Source organism: Thermobia domestica, chromosome 11 (genome assembly GCF_964235325.1).
Source record: "Thermobia domestica chromosome 11, izTheDome1.hap1.1, whole genome shotgun sequence".
Taxonomy (NCBI): Eukaryota; Metazoa; Arthropoda; class Insecta; order Zygentoma; family Lepismatidae; genus Thermobia; species Thermobia domestica.
In genome coordinates this window covers 243,744,219-243,767,995 of record NC_137464.1, presented here as the reverse complement: position 1 = coordinate 243,767,995, position 23,777 = coordinate 243,744,219, and the positions used below count along the sequence as shown (strand labels likewise).

The 23,777-nt window shown below is 35.3% G+C and overlaps 2 protein-coding genes across 4 annotated transcripts in view; one reads left to right on the top strand and one right to left on the bottom strand.

Moving 5' to 3' along the window:
• Positions 1-1,624: 1,624 nt before the first annotated feature.
• Positions 1,625-23,777, top strand: part of LOC145664872 (homologous-pairing protein 2 homolog) — a 134,025-nt gene continuing 111,872 nt past the window's right edge. The window contains exon 1 of the mRNA XM_081731917.1: positions 1,625-1,709. Within this exon, the coding sequence (XP_081588043.1) occupies positions 1,640-1,709 (70 nt within the window). The 5' untranslated portion in view covers positions 1,625-1,639. The remainder of the gene's footprint in view (positions 1,710-23,777) is intronic.
• The window catches only part of LOC145664870 (uncharacterized), a 48,722-nt gene continuing 41,155 nt past the window's right edge, over positions 16,211-23,777 (bottom strand). For 2 of the 3 annotated variants that reach the window (XM_081731915.1, XM_081731914.1), the window contains one exon: positions 16,211-19,761. In XM_081731915.1, coding sequence (XP_081588041.1) covers positions 16,614-19,761 — 3,148 coding nt within the window. In that variant the 3' untranslated portion in view covers positions 16,211-16,613. The remainder of the gene's footprint in view (positions 19,762-23,777) is intronic. The other variant, XM_081731913.1, reaches the window with a different exon arrangement.

Genomic DNA, 23,777 nt, shown 5'->3' with positions numbered 1-23,777 from the left:
GTTCCTCTATATACGAGGCTTGGTTAATAAAGTTTAAAATTGACACTGTCTTTTCCAATTTCTTTTAAATTTGAAAAAGTGAGCCTGGGGCCGATGACAAACTAATGACACATACCAAATAAGTTTCTCCTGCATTCTGCAGGCACATTTCCAAAATTAAACTACATCACATTCTGTGGTCCAATCCTTACCCATTTCACCTATAACTGAATTTCACAAGAAGTGGCGCTTACCATTGCCTTCCTCCGAGCTGCTCATATGTATAATGATTAGTTTGTTACCTCGATTTTCAAATTAGGGGCCAATACTAATTTAAATTGATACTTAAAAACAGTAGTGTACGCAGAATTTGGATGTTTCAAGCTCCCAAATTTATATGGTTTCAGTATTTATATATAAATATCTTGATGTGGTAAACGTTTATTTTTTTATAACACCTGGTTAAAGATAAAGTTAAAATCTGAAATCTCCTTTCAGTAGCGTAGCCAGGATGTGTGTTTGGGGGGGGGGGGGGCAAGTGCTGTTATAGGTACATATAGAAACATTACAAACAAAGAAATATATAAACATAAAAATATATAAAAAATTACAAACGTCAAAGTACCAAAGTACATTGTCGGACCTCTTTGGGGGGAGGCGGCCCCTCTGCTCCCCCCCTTCCTTACGCCACTGACTCATTTTGCGAACGCCAGTGTTTAAAGAAACCTTTAAAGCTAAATTTCGTAGCAGTCCTACCGTTTTATTTTTGCAAGACAGGGCGTTAAGATTTTCAAATCCGTACACAAATAGGCCTTAAATCACTAAAAGTGTAAAGGTACTAAAACTGTAACACCTATGCGGAGTGATTCACTTAGAACAAGATTCTGTCGGTACTTAATGAAAATGTTTGTGAGAAAAGGAACTACTAAATCTATAAAAATAATATAGAATTTTAAAGGTGGGGAATCAATTCCTGTAGATTTTCCACGTCGTGTAGAAGCAATGACTAATTTAACCTTTTCTCTGTAAATGAACTTGATAGATACTTTTGATCCTGTGCCTGGAATACTGTAGAAAGATAGTTTAGAATTTCAGGACTGTTCATGAAGAAGTAGGTTTGACATATAGCTGTTTATAATAATTTGTGATACAGTGGATTACGTGCTCACCTACATACGTTTGACGTACGGAATCTAAGCTGAGAGATGAGCTTCTGCTTTTCCTGTGTGCGTTCTACTTTATTTTTGATTTGTACAGTTCCTGGAGTTTCCAAGTCGTCATATTGGTGCGTTTTGCTACGGGTTGGAAATCTTGGATGCGGCGTTTATGTATGGTTAATAAGTACACTTTGATTTCTTGAATTTGCGATTCAAAATGGCCACCTTGAAGTTGTTCTTTCCTGTACTCTGGTTTGAGACTGGTGTAATATTGGTATTTGGTACAATATGCAGCATTCCTGTCGTGACAATATTTTAAGTAACCACACGAAACCATGGTTTGATACGTTTTCCCCAGAAGTTCGTAAGAAATCCTTTGTAGCATTGATGTTATTTAATTAAGCAGCCCATACTTCGTGAGTTGTGCTAACTGCTTCTATTTTCTTGAAAAGATGGTGTACTGTCGAGGTACGTTATATGCCCTGAGGGAAAACTACTAGCAGATGATTCGCCACGAATGCATATTCCCAGAGTCAAGAGGCCACGCATTCATAAACCATAGTCAAACGATTGGTAAGCAATTTACTTCTCTTATTAAATATGATGGTATGAGTCTGACTCAGCTTGCTGAATAGTTTGATGTTCCCCATGCTTTAGCATTAGCCTACTTGGCGGGAGTGCATTTTTTGTTATCACTAACAGGCAGGGTTGGGTGGTTTAAACAAGGTGGTTTAAACCAGCTGATTTAAAAAAAAAAAAAAAAAAAAAAAAAAAAGGTTTAAACCAAAAAGCGAAAAACGTTCATAAAAGTGTAAGTATTCGTAAACTCTTGATGAACACACATTTGTGGGTTATCACGTTTCACTCCCGTATATTATTCGTATTATATTCAGACTTAAATTCCCCATTCGTTACCCAAAGAGATTATAATACAAAAATAACTTTTTTCTTTTTATACATTTATGAATGTTTCTTTTTTAATTTTTTAATAGTTTGTTATTATTGTTATGCAGTTGCAATCAAAGACAAATTCTAAATATTGTTTTGTTTTAATAATATTTACTATTGATAAAATACATCGAAGTGCCGTACTTGTTTGGGGGTCATACAAACCCCACGAGAGGCATTTATTGAAATCAGAGGTATATTTGGTATCTATTTATGTATAAATTGGTCAAAGCCAAAGTGGACTCAAATAACTCGTATCTTTATTCACTTTTCTTACTGATATGCAAATTAAGTCGTTGTATTCCTTTAACTTGAACTAATAAAAGTCGTAGTGAACCAACTTGGACTAAATTAGTTCTTCTCTATTCTGCAGTATTTTGAAATTGTCCATATGTAATTCTGTATAATGGTTTCACTTGTGTAACTGTTTATCTTTTTGTCCTTCTGAAATGACTCTTGACGATTATATTAGCAAGTATGTAACGATCAGTACAACATCTTTTGTGAGTGAGTCGGCAGACGTATCGCATTTGTGCCCAATTAGTCCCGCTTTCGAGTTCAAATGCAGGACAATTTCCCTCGGATGTAAGCCGAGAAACGGTTTGATTTCCGCTTTAAGCTTATGTGACCCCTTTCAGCATAACCCGCTTGTTGCACAATAACACCAAGGCGAAAGAAACTTATTTCTGTTCATATGTGATATAAATACATTTAAACCAAAAAAACCTGTTTTAAACAAAAAAAAAGTTTAAACAAAAAACAGTTTTTTTTTGTGTTTTTTTTTTCAATAAAAATCATGGTTTTTGCTAACCCTGCTAACAGATATTTGTAATTTTGTGTACGGTATATTTACAGTGACAACATTCTAACGAGAGAAAGAGTAACCACTTGGTAAAGTTTTTTTAGAAAAGAAATTGAAATCCATACCATCAACAAAATAAATAAATAAAGCAAGCAAGAAAAAAAAAAAAACAATCTGGTAAACCATAAAAAAATAACAAAATAATGGAACTAATAATTGCAAAACTCTGAGGAAAGGTTTACTTCTTATCACTAAATTAAAGAACTATTAAGGTATAAATATTTTTTTCACTGATATATTTGTCAGTCATCTAAGAAGTTCTTCCTAATGCAACCAATTTATTATACATTATAAAATGCATCACGAAAAATACGCAATGGAGTTCTGTTGACATACATATTTCCTGAACAAAATTGGAACTTTCTTTCTCTAATGCATACCCGTGACCAGAAAGGAGTACAGAAAGACTAACTGAAATACCTATTCTTTGCACGAAAAGAATAGATTTGTGCAAAATGTTTGAAATATATAATTAAATTAATTTTCTTTCTCTTAAGATGCATGTATTTGAATTGAAATGACAAATATAAAAGTCTAGCTCGGCCGAAGTGCTAACTACTTTCCAAAATTCACCTGAAACAGTTCAAATATTTTCCCGTGATAGTGAGACAACGTCGTATTAATTGAGAAAAATATTATAGAAATTGCTTCCGTCTCCCCTACAACGTAGAAGCGAAGTTTTCGGGAACGCTGAGCTCTTCCACTTACTTTTAATAAGGAGTTCATATTTCAATTTTCAATTCTAACTCTTACCCGGGTTCGATTCCCGGCGGGAGCTCATGTGGTTCGGATTCCACGTTAATCAGTAGGACCACGTCTCATATAGCCTCGCTGCTGAAAAGGGACGTTAAACTCAAAACCAACTCAACTCAACTCAATTCTAACTCGAGAGCTCCTGAGATACTGTATTTTGACATACATTTTAAACCCCCTCCTTCCCTCTTAGGATACGCATTTTAATCAAAGCTACGCGATAAAAATCTCAGTTCAATTATGGACAGAGTGGCACAAGCTTTTCAGGGCAGTTCTCCTCGTTCTGCTCGTCGCCACACATAACCAGTAGAATTGTTCAATGCATTTTATATGAGGATCTAAAGTTTCCACTATTTAAAAATTCATGTAGAGTACTCTTTGTGATTTGAACAACCGGAGTGAACTTGGCAGGAAATTGTTGCCAATGATCTAGAAAACAACGCGATTCCCTCATAGTGTGAGGTCGATGTGTATAGACCATACTTTTCAAATAGCTCCATTGGAAAAAAAAAAGTGATAAATCAGGCGAGCATCAAGGACATTCAGCGTTTCCGAAATGAGATGATATGTTGTGTAAACATTCCTCGGATGACTGCCATTGAATTTCGTGCTGTGTGGGCTGAAATTTGAAAAAATAAATAAAATAAAATAATGCTTTTGTTATGAAATCAAAAGATAACAAAAGAAAGGTTTTATTGAAATATGTTTTCTAAGCGGGCTTAAGAGTGGGAGTAAATTTTTTGCCAAGAATTGGATATCTTAAGCATCCCTCAATTTGACAGATGAAACTCGGTACATAGAATTTTCATTAAACCAAGAAAATACGTGTTTCATCGTTTTCGAAAATTCACTTCAAAAGGGGAAAGCGGTATCCTTTCTATAATATTGAAATGAAATGAAATCTTTAAGTTTTACGTCCCACGGTTTTGGCGATTAGGCTAAAGGAAACGGTGATGATGAGAAATGAATGAAATGGTGGAATGAAGGAAATGGGATAAAAACAGGTGAACCCCGAGAAAACTCGCGCACATGGCGTTTGTCCACCACAAAACTCACTTGGCACGAGGTGGAATCCAACCAAGGACTCCATGCACAAGAGGTGAATGCTCTACCACTGAACCACCGCGGCCCTATTATAATATTCAAATTTTTCTTTCTTTGTTCAGAAAAAGAAAAAGAGTCGAATTTAAAGATTCGCTTAAGTTGGAAGTTGTAGAATTTGGTATATAAGCTGTTATATTAAAAGTAATGAAATATGCTTCAGCGGTTTGGAGAGAAGAAAAGAAAGAAGAAAACCTCCTAAGGGGGTCATTTCTATATCTAAATTCCCCCCTTTCTTTATTTTTTAAATGCCGAATGTAGGATTCATTTTAGATCGAGGTGAAGAAAGAAATTCTTATTTAGTTCGGTAAAGAAAGTCTTATTTAAAAGTAAGGAAGTACACTTTTCAGTGTTTCTAAAAATTCCACTTCTAAGAATAGGAAGATCGCTTCTATAATATCCTAGTTTCCCTTTCTGTATTCAGAAAATGCTTAATCTATGATGCTCAAGTTGAAGGTATGAAATTCGGCGTATAAACTCTTAAAATGAAATGAACGTCCCACAATTATGCCCTTTAGACTAAAGATGATGATGATTAAAGCAAGAATGATGATGATGATGGAAGAATTGGTGGAATGAGAAAGTGGGAGGAAACGGGAGTACCCACGAGAAAACGCACAGACACGATGTTGTCCACCACAAACTAACTTGGACGGAAATCGAACCAGGGACCCCCCACACCGGAGGTAAGCGTTCTACCACTGAGCCACCTTGTCTCCCATATAAACTCTTAATTAAAACTAAGGGAATGTACATTTCAGAGTTTTCGGAAACTCTGCTCTTAAGAAACTAAAGGGGAAATTTTAAAAATATTTACATTTCTCTTTCTTTTTTCATGGTCCACACCGATGTGGAAAATCTGGAAACCTGGAAAAGTCACGGAATTCAGCTTTCTCGTGAAAAGTCCCTGAAAAGAGTGAATTTTAAGTACGGATTTTTACTTCTCAGAACTTATTCCTCTTTTTGTTTTACTTGGCTATTTGGTAGAGGATATTTTGCAAAATAAATTAATCTACCTACACACACTATATATACACATGTACATACATAGTAGATATAGTTGGGAGAAATATAGTTGCTTTTTTATATTACATAAAGGCCTAAGATTTGTAAATCATGATCTGGGGAACGTAGAAAAGTCGGGGAATTCGTACTCGCCAAATAAGTAAGAACCCTCTTATTCAGAAAGTGCCAAATATCAGGATTTGTTTAAGTTGGAGGTGTGCTCTTCATTATACAATCTATTCATTAAAATTTCGTGGTTCAGCATTTTCGAAAAATTCCGAATACGAAGCGGAAAAAGGATATTTTCTAATATTCAAATTTCCGGTATGATATTTTATTAACTAACTAACTCCATGGCCTATAAAACCCGAGTTTCAATAGCGCGCTCTCCATTGACTTCTGCGCCTAAGATTATCCTTCTACCTGCGCCTAAGTCTTCCTAATGGTCGTTTTCCGACTGGATTTCCAGTTTCTTTGTCAGTAAAACGCAACTTTATAAATTAAAGAAAAGAGAAAACAAGTTTCGTGGACAAGATTTTAACCCATGTTAAAATGAACATTAGCACACGAGTCCGTTACGTTATCCATTAGACCAAGAGCATTTTATTATTAGCCTCCTCCTTTCGTTACTGTTACTGTTCTGTTGACCATTTACCCTCCACTGGCTTGAATCTGGTATCATGCATTATGAGAATTTTAGACTTTCATCTTTTTTGTCCCATTTTATGATTGCTCTCTACATACTACATGTATATTTACTTGGAGGCATGTTCAGATGATATATCTCTATTAGAGAATAGGCCTGAACTCTGTAACAGAACGGAAGGGAAATAGATTTCCCTTGTAATCAGACCAGAGAGACGTAAAGATTTAGGTTTGACTTTTTGGACCTATACTCTAGAAGGCAGTCTAGGTTTTTGTGACCAGAAGTGTGCTATCCCGGCATGTGCCTGGTGTGAATGATGAAACCCTACGAGAAACTTCACTCAGAATGGCCCTAGATAGCTATTACATCTTTTCGAACGAATGATCCCACTTGGAATCGAACCCGGGACCACTCGTACCAAAGGGGAGCCCATTAGTGACTACGCCACGCGGGTCTTCGTTGAGGTTTCTCACTAATTGTGGTTGAAATCAATCAAGAATGAGAAGTGAATTAAATGAAAAACGAAACATAACGTGGATTTATATGCATATGCTTTCTTTGAGACTCCCTAGTACTCTCCATCTTGAAAGAAGAAAAGTTGAATTAAGTTTACTAAAATTTCTCAGATCTGTGTGGAGTATTGGACTTTATAGTTCAGAGACTTGGATATTACGGAAGTTAGAGAAGAAATATTTAGAGAGCTTCGAAATGTGGTGTTGGAGAGAAATGGAGAAGATAAAATGGACAGAAAGAGTAACAAACGAAGATGTTTTAAAACGGATGGGAAACAAGAGGACACTTTTTTCTAGGTACTATCCTTCGTATTAAAGCCAGTTAGATTGGACACATCTTGTGAACAAATTGTTTTCTTCATACCACCATAGAAGGAAAGATGGAAGAAAAGCGAGGAATAAGAAGAACACATGTGATAGATGATTTGAAAGATAAGAGGAAGCTAAAAATCGAGAAAGATGGAAGAAACATTTCTAGGCTCAAACTGAAAAAAGAATTAGTCCCAGGATTTGCCAAAAGACAAAAAGCAGAATACTTAATAATATGAAACAAATATGATTACGGGTATAAGAGCAAGGGAGTCAATTTAATACATCTTTAGGAGTATGTTTCTGGGTAATTTTTAAAAAATACGGTTCGTTTTCTTTGAGCTTTAAAAATTACTGGTTTTGGTTGTGGTTGAAATCGTTAGGGATAAGGTTATAAAGATTTCTAACTCAACATTTGTAACTTTTTTTTTTTTTCCAAGTAGAGACTACTTTTATTAATACAAAGAGGACCATACGCTTGTCATCTTTGAAAGCAAATTTATTTTATTTTCAGCATGTACCAGCATACGTACATTTTTAAAAGAATATTGATTAAATTTTTAAATTGTATAGTGGTTGGTTGGATTAGGACATTTTAGCGTATCTTTCAGCATTGAGGGTGTGTGAAACGTGGACCTCGAGCTTAACGGAAAATCCGTACCACATAAGCTGCCACCGGGAAACGAACCCGGGCCTCATGCACCGAAAACACGTACGCTGACTATCGCTAATTCGACTAGTATTTTCTATTTTTTTAATATTTGTTTTGAATATTCGAACAGTTATTCGAATAACGATTTCTTCGAATATTCGAGGAAACCATTATTCGAAAAATGAATTATTCGAATTTTAACAACGCTAACGCTCGAAAAATGAATTATTCGAATTTTAACAACGCTAACTCGAAAAATGAATTATTCGAATTTTAACAACGCTAACGCTCGAAAAATTAATTATTCGAATTTTAACAACGCTAACTCGAAAAAGGAATTATTCGAATTTTAACAACGCTAACGCTCGAAAAATGAATTATTTGAATTTTAACAACGCTAACGCTCGAAAAATGAATTATTTGAATTTTAACAACGCTAACTCGAAAAATGAATTATTCGAATTTTAAGAACGCTAACGCTCGAAAAATTAATTATTCGAATTTTAAGAACGCTAACTCGAAAAATGAATTATTCGAATTTTAACAACGCTAACGCTCGAAAAATGAATTTTTTGAATTTTAACAACGCTAACGCTCGAAAAATGAATTATTCGAATTTTAACAACGCTAACTCGAAAAATTAATTATTCGAATTTTAACAAACGCTAATTATATAGCCACGAGGGAGCTCAATTTTATATGTGTTTATCGCCATCAAAGGCAATCTGCCATTATTGCCAGGTTACTTGCCGTAACTGAGAAGCATTTATACTTCACGGTCTTCAGCTAACCTCTTTGTCTTCACATACGAATTTTCTTGTTTTGATATCGTTCATCAACTGTAGCCTCCTTTGCCTCGCCCTTTCTCTGTTTCTCATGATACAATTTTTCTTAGTCAATTACCCAACTAGTTTCTTTCCCTCTTTTCAATTACATCTAAACCTGTTCTTTTCTCCCTCACCATTTCTAATACCCTCTCATTCGTTTTTCGCTCTACCCAACTAATTCTCTCCATTCTCCTCTACGCCCACATTTAGAAAGCTTCCAGTCGTTTTTCATCATTTTTGCGTAATATCCATGTTTCTGGCCTATACAGTACAATACTCCACAGGAATCATTTTATGAGTTTTCCCGAACTCTTTATTCAAGGACACAAAAATAAACTTTCTCCTAAATGCTTCTTTCGCCATTCCCATCCTTGCTTTTATTTTACGCTCACACTATGTAATTACTAAGAATACTCTTCAGGTATCGAAAACTATTTACCTGTTGTATTTTTCCCTTCGTACTTGTATATTTGACACCGTCTGCTTCGTTTCATTCACTGTTGCTTTTGTCTTTCTAATTATTTTCATCCCATATTCTTCCAGGGTTCATACTGCTCAGGGAGATTTTATGAAATATATTTTTGTAACATTAATTGTACACCAATTGCAGCAGCTTAACCAACCATTATAATACCTATTTCGGAAGGTAAGTGGAATGTAGGTATGAGCAATTGATTACTATTTGTACCTGTAGAATAAATGTTCTCATATATATATAAACATTCACCGTTATTTATATGTTATCATCATCTGACACCTGTCATGAGAATCAGGGAATTTCCTGTCACACTGCAAAAACGGTGAAATCATGGTTTGAGGAACATGACCAGGAGCTATCACATCTCCCCTGGGTCCCACAATCACTAGATCTGAACATCATTGAGCCATTGTGGTCTGAGTTAGAAAGGCGTGTTCGGTCTCATTATCCTCTACCAGCATCCCCTAAGGAACTGGAGCATGTTTTGGAGGAACAATGGTACCAAATTTCACAAAATTAAATCCCCACGTTAAGCGGGTTTGCATATCCAGGCTCCTAACTATGAAAACATTTACGCTCACTCCAACCTCAATCATTTCATGAATTCAACCTGTTTTACGTATGTTATTAGGACATAATATCGATTGTGATTTATTCTAAAAACACTTTTATACATTGCAAGAGCTGTAACGTCCAAATATTTACTGAGAACTCATAGTCGTATCGTAATAAACAAAAGCGAGTATGAAACAATAAACTACTTTCACAAAAGGCAAAAGAAGATGTGCAAAGGCATACAAAACGGTCGAGTGGTTTGGGTCGATACACTAGCAATCACATGTTTGTGTGTTCAAACCCGGTAGCAAGTTGTTTCTCTTTAAGTGTCTTCCTATTTTTATCCGGAGGCTGAAAATATTTCTTTGAGTAACTCATTGAAAACTTCCTTTGTTTCAAATTCGATTAGAACGCAACATTATATGAATTGCAAATCTTAAATCCATAGCTAAAAAAAAAAAAAAAAAAAAAAAAAAAAAAAAAAAAAAAAAAAAAAAAAAAAAGAAGTATACTCACTACTCCATTATCCTCTGATTTGTAACGAAAAACTATTTATAAATAGTGGTGACTTCAGAAAATTATCCTCGGGGGGAATTTCAATATGCGGGTGGAGGGCAAACATTGGTAGTCCACGTTGAGCACGATCGAATATATGGTCCTGAAGGCGGAAATTTCTTAGCTCGAGAAGAGTCTCAAATTCTCCCTCAGATCACGTCCTGATTGCATCATTGCTTAAAAGCTTTTCGTAACAAATATAATATTACACTTGTTTCTCGTTCTACATTTAGAATTGGTAAAATCATAACTTATAGAGGATTATAATAAAAGCATAAAAATTACAATACCAATCATGTATAAATTATCTTGTAAGTTACCAACTTTGGGTCAGATTAAAACTCAAATATTTGTTTTCGGATTGCACTTAGAAGTAAGTCCTCTCTATATAATCCTGATTGGAAAGCCATGTTTAACACTAATTAATTAATCAATATTTATACGAATATTTTTTTTATTTTACTATTTTTACTATTCAATATTATATACACTTCATTTCCAAAATCAAAATCTCGAAAATGTATATTGTACGAGTGCAGACTCGCAAATAAATGATTATTTATCATATATATTGGTCTCTATTCGAAATTCTATTTAATAGAATCCGACAAGAACACAGACAGAAACAGGTGAAAAAAAGAGAGAAAAAGGCGTTGTACCCGGCGGGGACTCGAAGTAAGTTCGAATGGTGCTTTACAAGCCGAACGCCTTAGACCACTCGGCTATGGTAACAACTAGTGATTATAGCAAAGGCTTCGAGTAGTAGTTCTTATTACAGAATAACATTTTCTATTGCCTAAAATTTAAACCTAATTTACTTTGATATAATATATCTATTAATTTGTTTCATGAACACATTTTCCTTACTTTGATGAATGATGTATGTTGTTGATATAGATTCTATTACACGTTCTTTCGTAAATATTATAGAAAGTATCAGGGTTATTTATGATCTTTTATGGAAATTGACTGGCGCATGCGCAGTACACAGACAGTTCAATTGGAAGGCGAGGAAGGAAACGCTAACACACTGTTAGAATGTTTCATCGCTGCGAAGTATAAAAAACAGCTAAAATGTAATTTACGCTTGTCATTGCGTAAAAAATCACCAGGTTAATGTTTGTCCAAGTTCTCACTGATCAACTGGACTCATGAAAAATAATTATTGTCATTACTGCACAATATGAAGAATAAAGAACGTAAATTACACCACATTGTTCTCGAATTCGAACCTAGCTAAGGAAGGGACAATAAACAAAATGTGATTTATTCATTCGAATTGAGATAATTCAATGAAACTAGAAATTACACAATCAAAAGGAAAAACATCGTTAAAATGACAATAATACTTTTATCCGAGATGTGAAATAAAGTTATTAATTAACTGAAATGAAAGTAATATTGGGCATGATATAGAGTAAGAAAAAAAAGTAAATGTATTCTTAGAAACGTTCAAAGTAAATTCACAAATACTTTTTGAAGATATACTACTCTTCCTTAACGTTTTAACGAACTAATAAGTAAACAAGCAAAGGAAAAGAATGAAGAACGAAAGTATTGCTCTTGAAAAAATATAATAAATAAATGAAACTTAAATAAATGTTTACACAAAAAACAACACACTAGTACTTCGTGTAATCACGTCCACAGTCAATAACTTCTTGAAGTCGGGAGGGGATACTAGATACAAGTCTCGAGCAATACGACGGTGTGTCACGGAAATGTTGCCACAGTTCCATAACATGATTTTGAAGAAACGTTTGGTCTCTGTCTTCACGTCTCTCTTCCCATTCTTGCACCATGTAGGCCCACACATGTTCAATTGGGTTCAAATCTGGGGATAGAGGGGGCCATTCAATACAAATTAACTCTGGATGTTCACTTAGCCACTCTCGTGTTTGCCGGGAAGTGTGAACAGCACTGTTGTCATGCATAAATATATATTCTTCCTGTTCGGGGAAGTTTCTTTCTAAGGACGGTAACAACGTATTTTCGAGGATATTAATGTAAACACTGCTGTTCATTTTCTCAGGCACCGCAACCAAATCTCCAGGACCAGCAGCCGTCATGTATCCCCAAAAATGTGCTGATATTCGCCCTGAACAAGAAGTTCTGATAATATTTTGTTCAGCATACCTGGTTCCTCGCGGTCTATACAATATAACTCTGCCTTGTTGGTTAGACTTGAAAAACCTTCTCGTCGGTCCAGATGACTGAGGTTGGGTTATGTTATTCTGTGCCCATTCCATTCGTCTGGCCTTGTGAGTTACAGTCAGGAGAGTCTTCCTAGCGGGTCTTGAACAGTGTAGACCAGCCCCCAGTAATCTTCTTCTTATTGTTTCGTGAGAACAATTATATTCTCTGGCTTTGTCCAAGAGGATTGACGTGTGGCGTAGAGGTCTGTTGATTACTTCTGTAACTAAAGCTTGATCTTGAGCTGCAGTTGTCACTTTTGGCCTTCCACTTCTTGACCGAGACCTGAACCATTCACCACCTTCTTCATGTCGCTGAACCCATTTCTTGACCGTTTTCTTGTCACCTCCCAGATCTCTAGCAATCTGAGGCACAGTTTGTCCCATTTTTGTTCGGCCTATGATTTCTCCTCTCAGAGCAACAAACAGTTCTCCACAACCTTTAGAACGAGGCATTTTGAGAACCTGTTAGAGATTTGCGTTCTCGCGTGTATGACAAATGTCGGTAAAGTGCATCTTTCTGTTTCTACTGCGCAGGCACCAGTCAATTTTCATGAAAGATCATAAATAATCCTGACAATTGCTGTAATATTTATGAACGAATACGCAATAGAACCTATATTAACAACATCATTCGTCAAAGTAAAGAATACCGTAAACATAAAACAATTTCAACAGAGTATTACATCAGGCCAAAATAGGCTTAAACTTCAGAGAATACAAAATAAATGTCATACTGTAACAAAAGATTGAACATGAAACACGCTTACTATATTTTTAACTTGTCACATTAGCCGAGTGGACTAAGGCATTCGGCTAGAGATTCTGAGGCACCATTCAAGAGTAGTTCGAATCCCACCACAGTACAATTTAGTTTTACCTCTTCTTGACGTTTCTGTTTGTGATCCTGCCGGATTCTATTAAATATAATTCCGTAATACGCTAAAATATACGTAACATTTGAAGTTCTTAACCTTCCATTTTTACATTTTTCGAGCTCAATTGAGAAGAAAGAGGGAAAATGAAAGTACAAAGATTTACAATAATTACTTAGCATTTACTGTCATTGTAATTGTGGATATTTTATTTATGGAAATGTATAATGAAATAAAATATATTTAGTAGGTCACATGTCTCAATTTTTTGGTCCTAACTTGAAAGTTACAGTTTAGGCGGTGACATATCGAAGACCCAGGGGGTTGAGGGGGTTGTAACCCCTCCCATTGAAACTTTTATATTCTATTGAAATAAAAAGTGTTTCAGTTTATAATCTTGGAAAAGCAACAATCACTGTGTGTGGAGGACGGTTTATTTATACTACGATTTATCACTTCCAAATGTGTAGAAGATGTGACTGGATATTGTGTATAATCATTCAAGAAATATAAGACAACGAAGGGACTTCGAAAACCCTTCACGCCACCCCAGGAGGACGAAGTGCGTCCCGCCGTCCTTCAGTTGGGAACTACTGCTTGCGAGGGAAACATTCTAACAGTGTGTTAGCGTTTCCTTCCTCGCCTTCCAATTGAACTGTCTGTGTACTGCGCATGCGCCAGTCAATTTCCATGAAAGATCATAAATAACCCTGATACTTTCTATAATATTTACGAAAGAACATGTAATAGAATCTATATCAACAACATACATCATTCATCAAAGTAACGAAAACGTGTTCATGTAACAAATTAATAGATATATTATATCAAAGTAAATTAGGTTTAAATTTTAGGCAATAGAAAATGTTATTCTGTAATAAGAACTACTACTCGAAGCCTTTGCTATAATCACTAGTTGTTACCATAGCCGAGTGGTCTAAGGCGTTCGGCTTGTAAAGCACCATTCGAACTTACTTCGAGTCCCCGCCGGGTACAACGCCTTTTTCTCTCTTTTTTTCACCTGTTTCTGTCTGTGTTCTTGTCGGATTCTATTAAATAGAATTTCGAATAGAGACCAATATATATGATAAATAATCATTTATTTGCGAGTCTGCACTCGTACAATATACATTTTCGAGATTTTGATTTTGGAAATGAAGTGTATATAATATTGAATAGTAAAAATAGTAAAATAAAAAAAATATTCGTATAAATATTGATTAATTAATTAGTGTTAAACATGGCTTTCCAATCAGGATTATATAGAGAGGACTTACTTCTAAGTGCAATCCGAAAACAAATATTTGAGTTTTAATCTGACCCAAAGTTGGTAACTTACAAGATAATTTATACATGATTGGTATTGTAATTTTTATGCTTTTATTATAATCCTCTATAAGTTATGATTTTACCAATTCTAAATGTAGAACGAGAAACAAGTGTAATATTATATTTGTTACGAAAAGCTTTTAAGCAATGATGCTTTCAGGACGTGATCTGAGGGAGAATTTGAGACCCCTCTCGAGCTAAGAAATTTCCGCCTTCAGGACCATATATTCGATCGTGCTCAATGTGGACTACCAATGTTTGCCCTCCACCCGCATATTGAAATTCCCCCCGAGGATAATTTTCTGAAGTCACCACTGTTTATAAATAGTTTTTCGTTACAAATCAGAGGATAATAGAGTAGCGAGTATACTTCATTTTTTTAGCTATGGATTTAAGATTCGCAATTCATATAATGTTCCGTTCTAATCGAATTTGAAACAAAAGAAGTTTTCAATGAGTTACTCAAAGAAATATCTTCAGCCTCCGGATGAAAATAGGAAGACACTTAAAAAAGAAACAACTTGCTACCGGGTTTGAACACACAAACATGTGATTGATAGTGTATCGACCCAAACCACTCGACCGTTTTGTATGCCTTTGCACATCTTCTTTTGCCTTTTGTTATAGCAGTTTACTGTTCCATACTCGCTTTTGTTTATTCCGATACGACTATGAGTTCTCAGTAAATATTTGGACGTTACAGCTCTTGCAATGTATAAAAGTGTTTTTAGAATAAATCACAATCGATATTATGTCCTAATAACACACGTAAAACAGGTTGAATTCGTGAAATGATTGAGGTTGGACTGAGCGTAAATGTTTTCATAGTTAGGAGCCTGGATATGCAAACCCGCTTAACGTGGGGATTTAATTTTGTGAAATTTGGTACAAAATACCACACACCACGGTTCAGGAGCTGTATACATCCATTCCCCGTCAGATTCAAGCTGATTTGAACGCAAAAGGAGGCCCCACACCATTCTAGGTATGATTTTCACACTTTTGCAAACGTTTTAGATTTTTTTTGTCCAACCTATATATATATATATATATATATATATATATATATATATATATATATATATATATATATATTATATATATATATATAGATAGATACAGATATTAAAATCGGTACACCTGTGTCGAAGAGTTATGCTTGAACATACACACAACACATATATAAGCGGGTCGAATTGAGAACTTTTTTTTTTCAATACGTCTGCTAAAAAGACGTATATATCTTAGCTCAGAAGATTAGAGACGCGATACCTTGTCTACATTAAGGGATTCAAGATGCTGTAACTCACTGATTTCAGAGTTAAGAAGCTAATTACAAATCACAGCTTGATATTGACACATTTTTTATATAACTTAATGCATCTGTGACCTACTATTTTATATTTTTGTGCTGCATGATCTCATAATTCCAAATAGCCATATTACTTCAAAGTTGCCTTCATTAGTCAGAACGACTACTTGATTTCCCTGACATTTAAGAACTTTTTAATAATTTCCCTGATATTAAAAATCTTCTCAATAAGTTCCCTGATATTAAAGAACTTCTCAATAATTCCCCTGACAAAAATAAAATTTCCTGATTTTGTAGATCTGTGAGGACCCTGTAAGCATTACTGACGCAATTATGTTCTGCGCTTAACAGACGTAATTTGTACACTGGAAATGATGGAAGACACTTTGAACACTTGGTTTAGGTAACCTACTTAATACTATGGTACAACTTGTAGTAATTTTGTAGTTTCGTAGTTGGTAAATAATTTATTTTCAATGCATTTCTCTAAAATGACTTACGGCTCACCCTGTATATTTAAATATTGGGGACCAAAAAATTCGGTGCTTAAAAGATTATAGTCTTTATCACAATGCCTTTTCACCTCGCTGATATTCTTCCATGCCGCCATCAACTTGTAGTTTTGCACAGTGTTTACGGTGCAAAGACAATGCACTTTTCTGCCTATAGTATGTACCACAATATCTACATATTAGTGGTTTTTCACCTGTATGTGTACGTATGTGATCTATCAGGCGATCCTTACGTGAAAATCTTCGTCCACAGGTATCACACAAAAAGAGTTTGAACGGAGGGTGAACTTCCTTTAAATGTTGTTTCAAATATTGATTTGCCGGGAAAACTTTATTACATATATGACAAGGAGCAGGTTTCTTGTAATGCGTTTTTCTATGTACAAATAACTGATGAAGTTTATTAAATGTCGCTCCACATTTTCTACACACATGCATCCTTGTTAAAGTTCCATGTTTGTCTTCTTGGTGCACCCGTAGAGAAGCCAATTTGGAGCATTCGTAGCCACATTGCTCACACAACTGCCTATATGAGTGGTGCGTATGTCTGTGTCTCGTTAGAGAGTTCTTGTCTGAGAATTCTTCGTTGCAAGTTCCACATTTCGCACTTTTACATTTCTCCTTTTCTTGAGATGATTTTGAAGGAACTTGAGATAATTTTGAAAGTAATTTTGTCATTTTTACTGACTGTTGAAACTCATAAGCACAATAATCTGGCACTACTTTACACTTTTTCTCATTTTCTATGAACTTGAAATAATTATCCATATCATACATTGAATATTCTGTTTCATCACAATCTATCACTGTTTCTTCTTTAAACTCTAATATTACAGAACGATATTTATCAGTTTTATTTCTTCTGTTAATTTGTTGTTTAGCATTATCATCCATTCCATTGTTTTTGTCTATTTGTTGTTTCGCAATATCATCTGTTTTAATGTCATCTTTCTCTATTTGTTGTTCAATATTACTTTCGTCCACAGATTCATCATTTTGGATTTCCATAAATTTTCTCCTTTCACCTATAGAGTAAGTCCTCATTTCTTTAATTACCGCAAAAACCGATGACGGAGAACGGGATCGAATCACTTCATCGTCACTTAGTACTTCTTGTTTTACATTCCCAAGCACATCATCATTTGTTTTCATCAATTTAGCCTTTTTACTTCCACAATATGTCTTTATTTCTTTGGTTACTTGAAAAACTGGTGACGGTGAACGGGATCGATTAACAACGTTACTATTTGTTACCTCTTGCTCTAAATTACCAGCCACATTTACCTCATTTTGGGAAATATTATTTTCAAATTTAACTTCATACGAAGATTTTGGTGTCTTATTTATTGTTGTCTGAGAATTTGTAATAATTTGTACTTCTCGATTAGGATTAATATATTTTTTACATGTGCTCATATTATTGTTCTCGGTAGATGTGTCCACAATCCTTGACACTTTATAGCTTTCGCTTACTTTGTTACACTCAACTTTTTGTTCTGTTGTTTCACCACAATTTCCTTCCACAGGCGACAACAATGTACTTGTATTCAACCCTGGTAGTTGAAAAGCTTTTGCTGTAAATGTCTGATTTGAATAAGGAATTGAAATATAATTTTCATTACGCTTTGAATTTCCACTACTACTTTGAACACGTTTCGAAAAAATGCCATCATAGTTTTCTTTGATACATTCATCGATCGTTTCCACCAATTTTGCACTTTTGGGTCCCTGGTACGTCTTCTTTACTGTGATTTCTTGATTTGGTAAGAAAGAGCGCGGTCGCTTAGCCAAATTTTGATTAATTATTTCTTTACTCAAGTTACTGATAGTACTTTTCTGACTTTGGAGAGTAGTATTTTCCGATTCAGAATCAGAACATTTTCCCTCACTTATAACTACTAAATTGTTGGTTGTATTTATTGCTGTCTTACAACTTGAAATTACTTGCACATTTCGATTAGGCTCACGTTTGTTTGTTACGGGGTGGTTGTCACTATTATTTTTAGCAGATGAATCGATAATCTTTGGTTCAGTGGAGTTGTTGATTTTATTTACTACTGCATGACACTGAGCTTTTACTTCGATTGGTTTGCTCAAATTTACTCCATAAGAAACAGGATTGGCACTATTACCATCACAGGTTTTTTCCTTGGTCTTCTCAAATTCTTCAGTGGTACTTTCTACATGTTCCGCAGCGTTTTCCCCATTATTTTCTTTAACAGATTCATCGTGTATCGTTTTGGACAGCTCTGCACTTTCGGCTCCTTGATTCATTACGTTTTCGGTTACTTGGCGAAGTAATAGTTGACAGGTTTGAGAAAGTACGTTTTTATCAGTTGCATCATGTGTAAAATTAGAAAGTATGATGTTTTCACTTTGAGGAATATTTTTCAATTGGCAACAATGTGAACGTTTGTCTTTCTTCAAATTTGGTATATGATTATTTGACGTTGTGTGCGAATTTGCAGTCGTTTGTTCGTCTTGATTAATACCAATATGATTTTTAACACTAAAATCTACATTATTATTATTTTCGGTAGGTGCCTCCACAGTCACTGCTGTAGCAGCACTTAAGTTGCAGTCAGAAATTGCTTCCGCTACCCCACTGCAGCCATCTTCGGAAGACGAAGAATTACTTGAATTGGGCGTTTGAAAGTCTTTCAATGTTTCCCCTTCAGTTGCGTTCATTCCGTAAGAAACTAATATACGATCACAAGTTTTGCCCTTTAGTTTTTCTAAATCTTCAACGGTACTCTGTATGCGCTTCACAGCACTGTTATCAATAAGATGTTTTAGAGTATCTGCAATTACAATTGATACTTTAGGGACATTTTGTGCTTTACTAGAAGTTTCAGTTTCAGTTTGTTGTTCAAATTTGTCACTGCTTCTCCTTGTGTCCTTGGTACCTGGTTGTCCTTCAAGCATACCAAAATTCGTTGGAATACACTTATCACCAAAAATCTTACGAGTAAACTTACGCTTGTGACATGAAGTGTCTATTGCTTTAAGTGCTTTTGACTGTTTCCCCCCATCATTTGTACTTAAACATTCGTTTCTTGTGTCTGCAACACTTTTGGAAGCATTGCCACATGGAACTGCCTTCATTGTATCCCGTTTCATGAGCAAGTTTCTACTTTTTCCATTTTCTTTGTCGCAGTTTTCGTTTCCATCTAAGGACTTTGTAGATGTTTCGTCGGTAAACCTGGAAAAGAAAGTGAACGTTGATCATAGTGACTAAAACAAAGAAATATCCTTTCTTTAATACAGCAATAAACCACACTAAAACTTCCTTGGTTTTATAGGCTTTTATAGCTGATTCATGTATGTATGGTAAGCATATCAGTTCTTTTAGCCGTAACATATCATGAGCTGGACAAAAATGTTTTAAAATGCTAGGTAACACAAATTAATAAAACTTGGCACTTGATTACACGATAGAACGAAATAATTGTAAAATGATAGGAAAATACTGGCTGATACCATGTATACTAAAGGAGGCGGAAGATAAGTGAAAGACACCTGTACATGGATGACAATAGAAAATATATCTTTTAGTTTAACGTTCCACAATTATGCCCTTAAGGCTAAGTGACACGGATTATTAAGGCAAGTGAATGATGATAGAATTGGTGGAATGAAATGTGGGAGGAAACGGGAGTACTCTGAGGAAACTTATGGACATGATATTGTCCATCACAAACTTACCTGACCGGGATCGAACCACGCACCAGAGGTAAGTGCTTACTTGAGAAGAAGAAAGAAAGAAAAAAAGGAAGATAACGCGACAATCCCCTGAAAACATTGTCAAGATAACACACAAATCTCAACACAAAATACAAAAGAGCTCCCTCGTCGATATATGTTGTTAGTGAACGCGTCTTCGGCGGGGAAACCCGGGTTTGATTCCTGGGGGAGACTATGATTCAGATTTTACATTAAGATGTAGGTTTCTCTCTCATACAGCTTCGCTGCTAAAAGGGAAGCTAAACTTTAATACAAACAACCAATAAAATACGAAAGTATACAAATAATAACATTGAAGTAGAAATATTTCAGAACTTTTGTTACAGGAGAAAAAAAAGGCACTGTGTGAAATCACTTCCTCGCACAAATAAACGAAAGACTAAAATAGCTTCTTTCCTTCTGAAAACACGTGTTTACTAGCGGCAACATTATAATGTTCAGGTCTGTTACCAAGCATACTCTCCACCCACTGTTGCTAAAAGGACGTTTCCGATTTGACCCTCGCTGAGTGACCACGAAATAACTATGTGATGTAGATTCCCTTCTTCAAAATAAATCTGCATGTGTTTTTGAGCTGTCAATTTGTTTCTAGTTTTGAAAGCACTATAATACTGATTATTTCCAAAGAATACATTTCGTGTTAATTTTCTCTCCAACACCTTTTTTGCTTATAAAGCGTTACCATTGGTGGTAAACAGAAGTCAAGAATTTCAATACGCATTTAAATACAGAACTTAAAAATTTTAACTTCCCACAATTATGGATCGAGGCTGACGAAGAAGGGGATAATAAAGGTGGAATGAAAGTGGAGAACCCAGAGAAAACCCATCCACATTGTGTTTGTCCACCACGAAGAACGCTCTAAAAAACATTATAAGAAAACATACATAATCTCGGAGCCATGGATAAACGACTATTTTTCCTGGAAGAGGAAAGAATTTCCTCTACTCCCCTGTGGCTTAGCAACCGCAAACTGCAGTGGAGGTCGCGAAGGACTCAATGATGCCAGATTTCTAAACTGAATGAACTGGTTTCTCTCTGTTTTGAAGGTTTCCATTCCAGATTGTCATATGGGAACAGCAGAAGTAAAAACTTATTTTTTAGTTCAACCTAGACCCAACTTGCATTATGTGAGTATTCGAAAGTTTTCGATAAAGTGATATGTTTATTTATTACCCATAAAAGATCTGTAGAGAAAATGAGCTAACGAAGAATCTTTTTTTTTTTTTTAAACGGATTCTATTTTCTTCAGGATGACATTTAAAAAAAAAGAAAAACAAAGTATGGAAAGGGGAAAAAATTATGCACTTAAAAAGGTAGATATTTATTCTGAATTTCTGCAAGAGCCTAGCCTTTGGCGCTATAGTTTACGACTTAACGCAGGTGGTAGGGTGATTTTCCTTTTTTCCCTTTATAGTTTTCCGATTTTTGCAAACCATAATAAAATGAATCATATATTTGTAAATTTAAGCATGAATTTTTTGAAGTTTATATATATATATATATATATTAGGGCGGAGCGAAAAATCACTTTTTTATATATCGAAAACGCAATAGTGCGGAAAAGTTGTCAATTGATGTTGATAAAATACTGTAAAAATTTCCTCGCTGAAATCGAATATCTTCGGGTAGCGAATCGCCAAAAAAGATTGTGTCTTTATAGGGTATGCAAACCCGCCGTACACATAACTCTTTTGCGTTTCTACGGTAAATGAACAAAAGTATAACCTACATTTCTTAAGTAATATATAAAATTTAAGAAATGTTTTCTGCATGATTTAGGCACATTTTGGATCACACACTAGTCAATTTGATCAAAATAACAATCTACTTAATACAAAATACATATTTTTTCTGTACCTCTCTGCTTGATTCAGCGAAACGATCCAGGACCCACGACGAGGACGTGGGTGCCGCTCAGGTCCCTCCCATGTCCACCCTGCCATCCATACATGTATGTTCAAAATTAGATCCTTGGTTATTTGCAGAGCATAGTTTGGCTTTGTTTCTACTTTTGTGTTTACAAATCGGTATTTCTAGTTTAAGTCTGATAAAACTATCTCTGCCACAAACTGCTGCAGATGCTTCTGTTACAAGTATCACGCAACGTTCTGTACTCGTAATGTGACAGGAATATTTTAAAGCTCTTTTTATGACTGGATGTTCACGGTTATTATTGTAGATTTCAACTTTTGTTGGAAAACAAGACAACGGTGGAGGATGCCTCACTTCAACTGATTCCCAATTAATAAGGTCTGTGTAATCGTTGTCTCATTGTCTTCTTTAGCTGGTCTTCCTCGTTTCGTTTTCCTACTGATACTACTGTCGTAATATCTGCTTTTCTCATTCCTAGCTTTTCCCATTACGTTGACTATCTTTCTCTATGCCTCTTTTCTGACGTGAAGTCTTTCATCGTCAACCATAAAAAGCAATATATTCTCTGGGTGTGCGAAATAACAGTTATTTTGGATTACGCACTTCTTAAACCAATTGCCGCTCCTTTTGTGGTATATACATTGAAGAAGTTCTCATTAACCACAAGTGTTTAGCTCCATCTTTACAAGTACCGTATCTCTTTGCTGAAAACCAGCGACCTCAAGTCTATTTCCTTCATAGAGTTTGATCTTTAAGACCATCAAAGTACAAGTTTCTAAGATCATTTCCTTTGGCCATTAGCAATTCCTTTTGTCCTATATTTTCCCTTTCTCGTCGGACTTTTGGGAAGTCTATCATCTCGCCAGCATTTTGTGGATCAATTATTCCAAAAGATTGCAATGTAGCTGTTGCTATCAAAGCAGTTGCACGATCAGATGTTCGAAATCGGTCTGCCAGCATACCGAGAAGACTAAGGACATGTCGATGCTGCTTGCTTCTTTTTTCTCTAATATTCTGTTGTTTTGCAAAGTAATCAACAACACCTGACTCATCGCCATCATAAGATGATGTCTGGAGTTCATTAGAAGTACTCGTTTGTGATGTGTAAGAAGACTGTTGGCGGGTGGTCTCTCGTGATTTACTTTTAGTGCGTATGATTAGTTTTAAAGTCTCCTCGTAGTCAACTCACTCTATTCTGGCTACTAGTGTTGTTCTCTGTTCTTGCAGAAATGCCCACTCCTTCCTAGGTATTTTCTTTTTTAATTCACATGAGTACATGGAAAGTTCATGACATTTACAGGAACATATATCAAAAGACTTCGTGTAATCTTCTTTAAATATATCCATTTTTTCTGGAAACTAGCAGAAGTTTTCGTTTTCTTCTCAGATTTATACTTTCCGTACAAAGCAAGTAGAAACTGAACTACACGTTCTAACGACAAAGTAGGGATGGAAGCTTTGCCCTAAACAGATTTCACAAATTGAGCAACGTCTCTCGCCAACTTCTTTACAGAAAGATCATACCCTTTCTCACACTTTTCCAGCTCTACCAATTGAAAATAATGCTTCATTACATCTAATTTTGTGGGCAACTACACA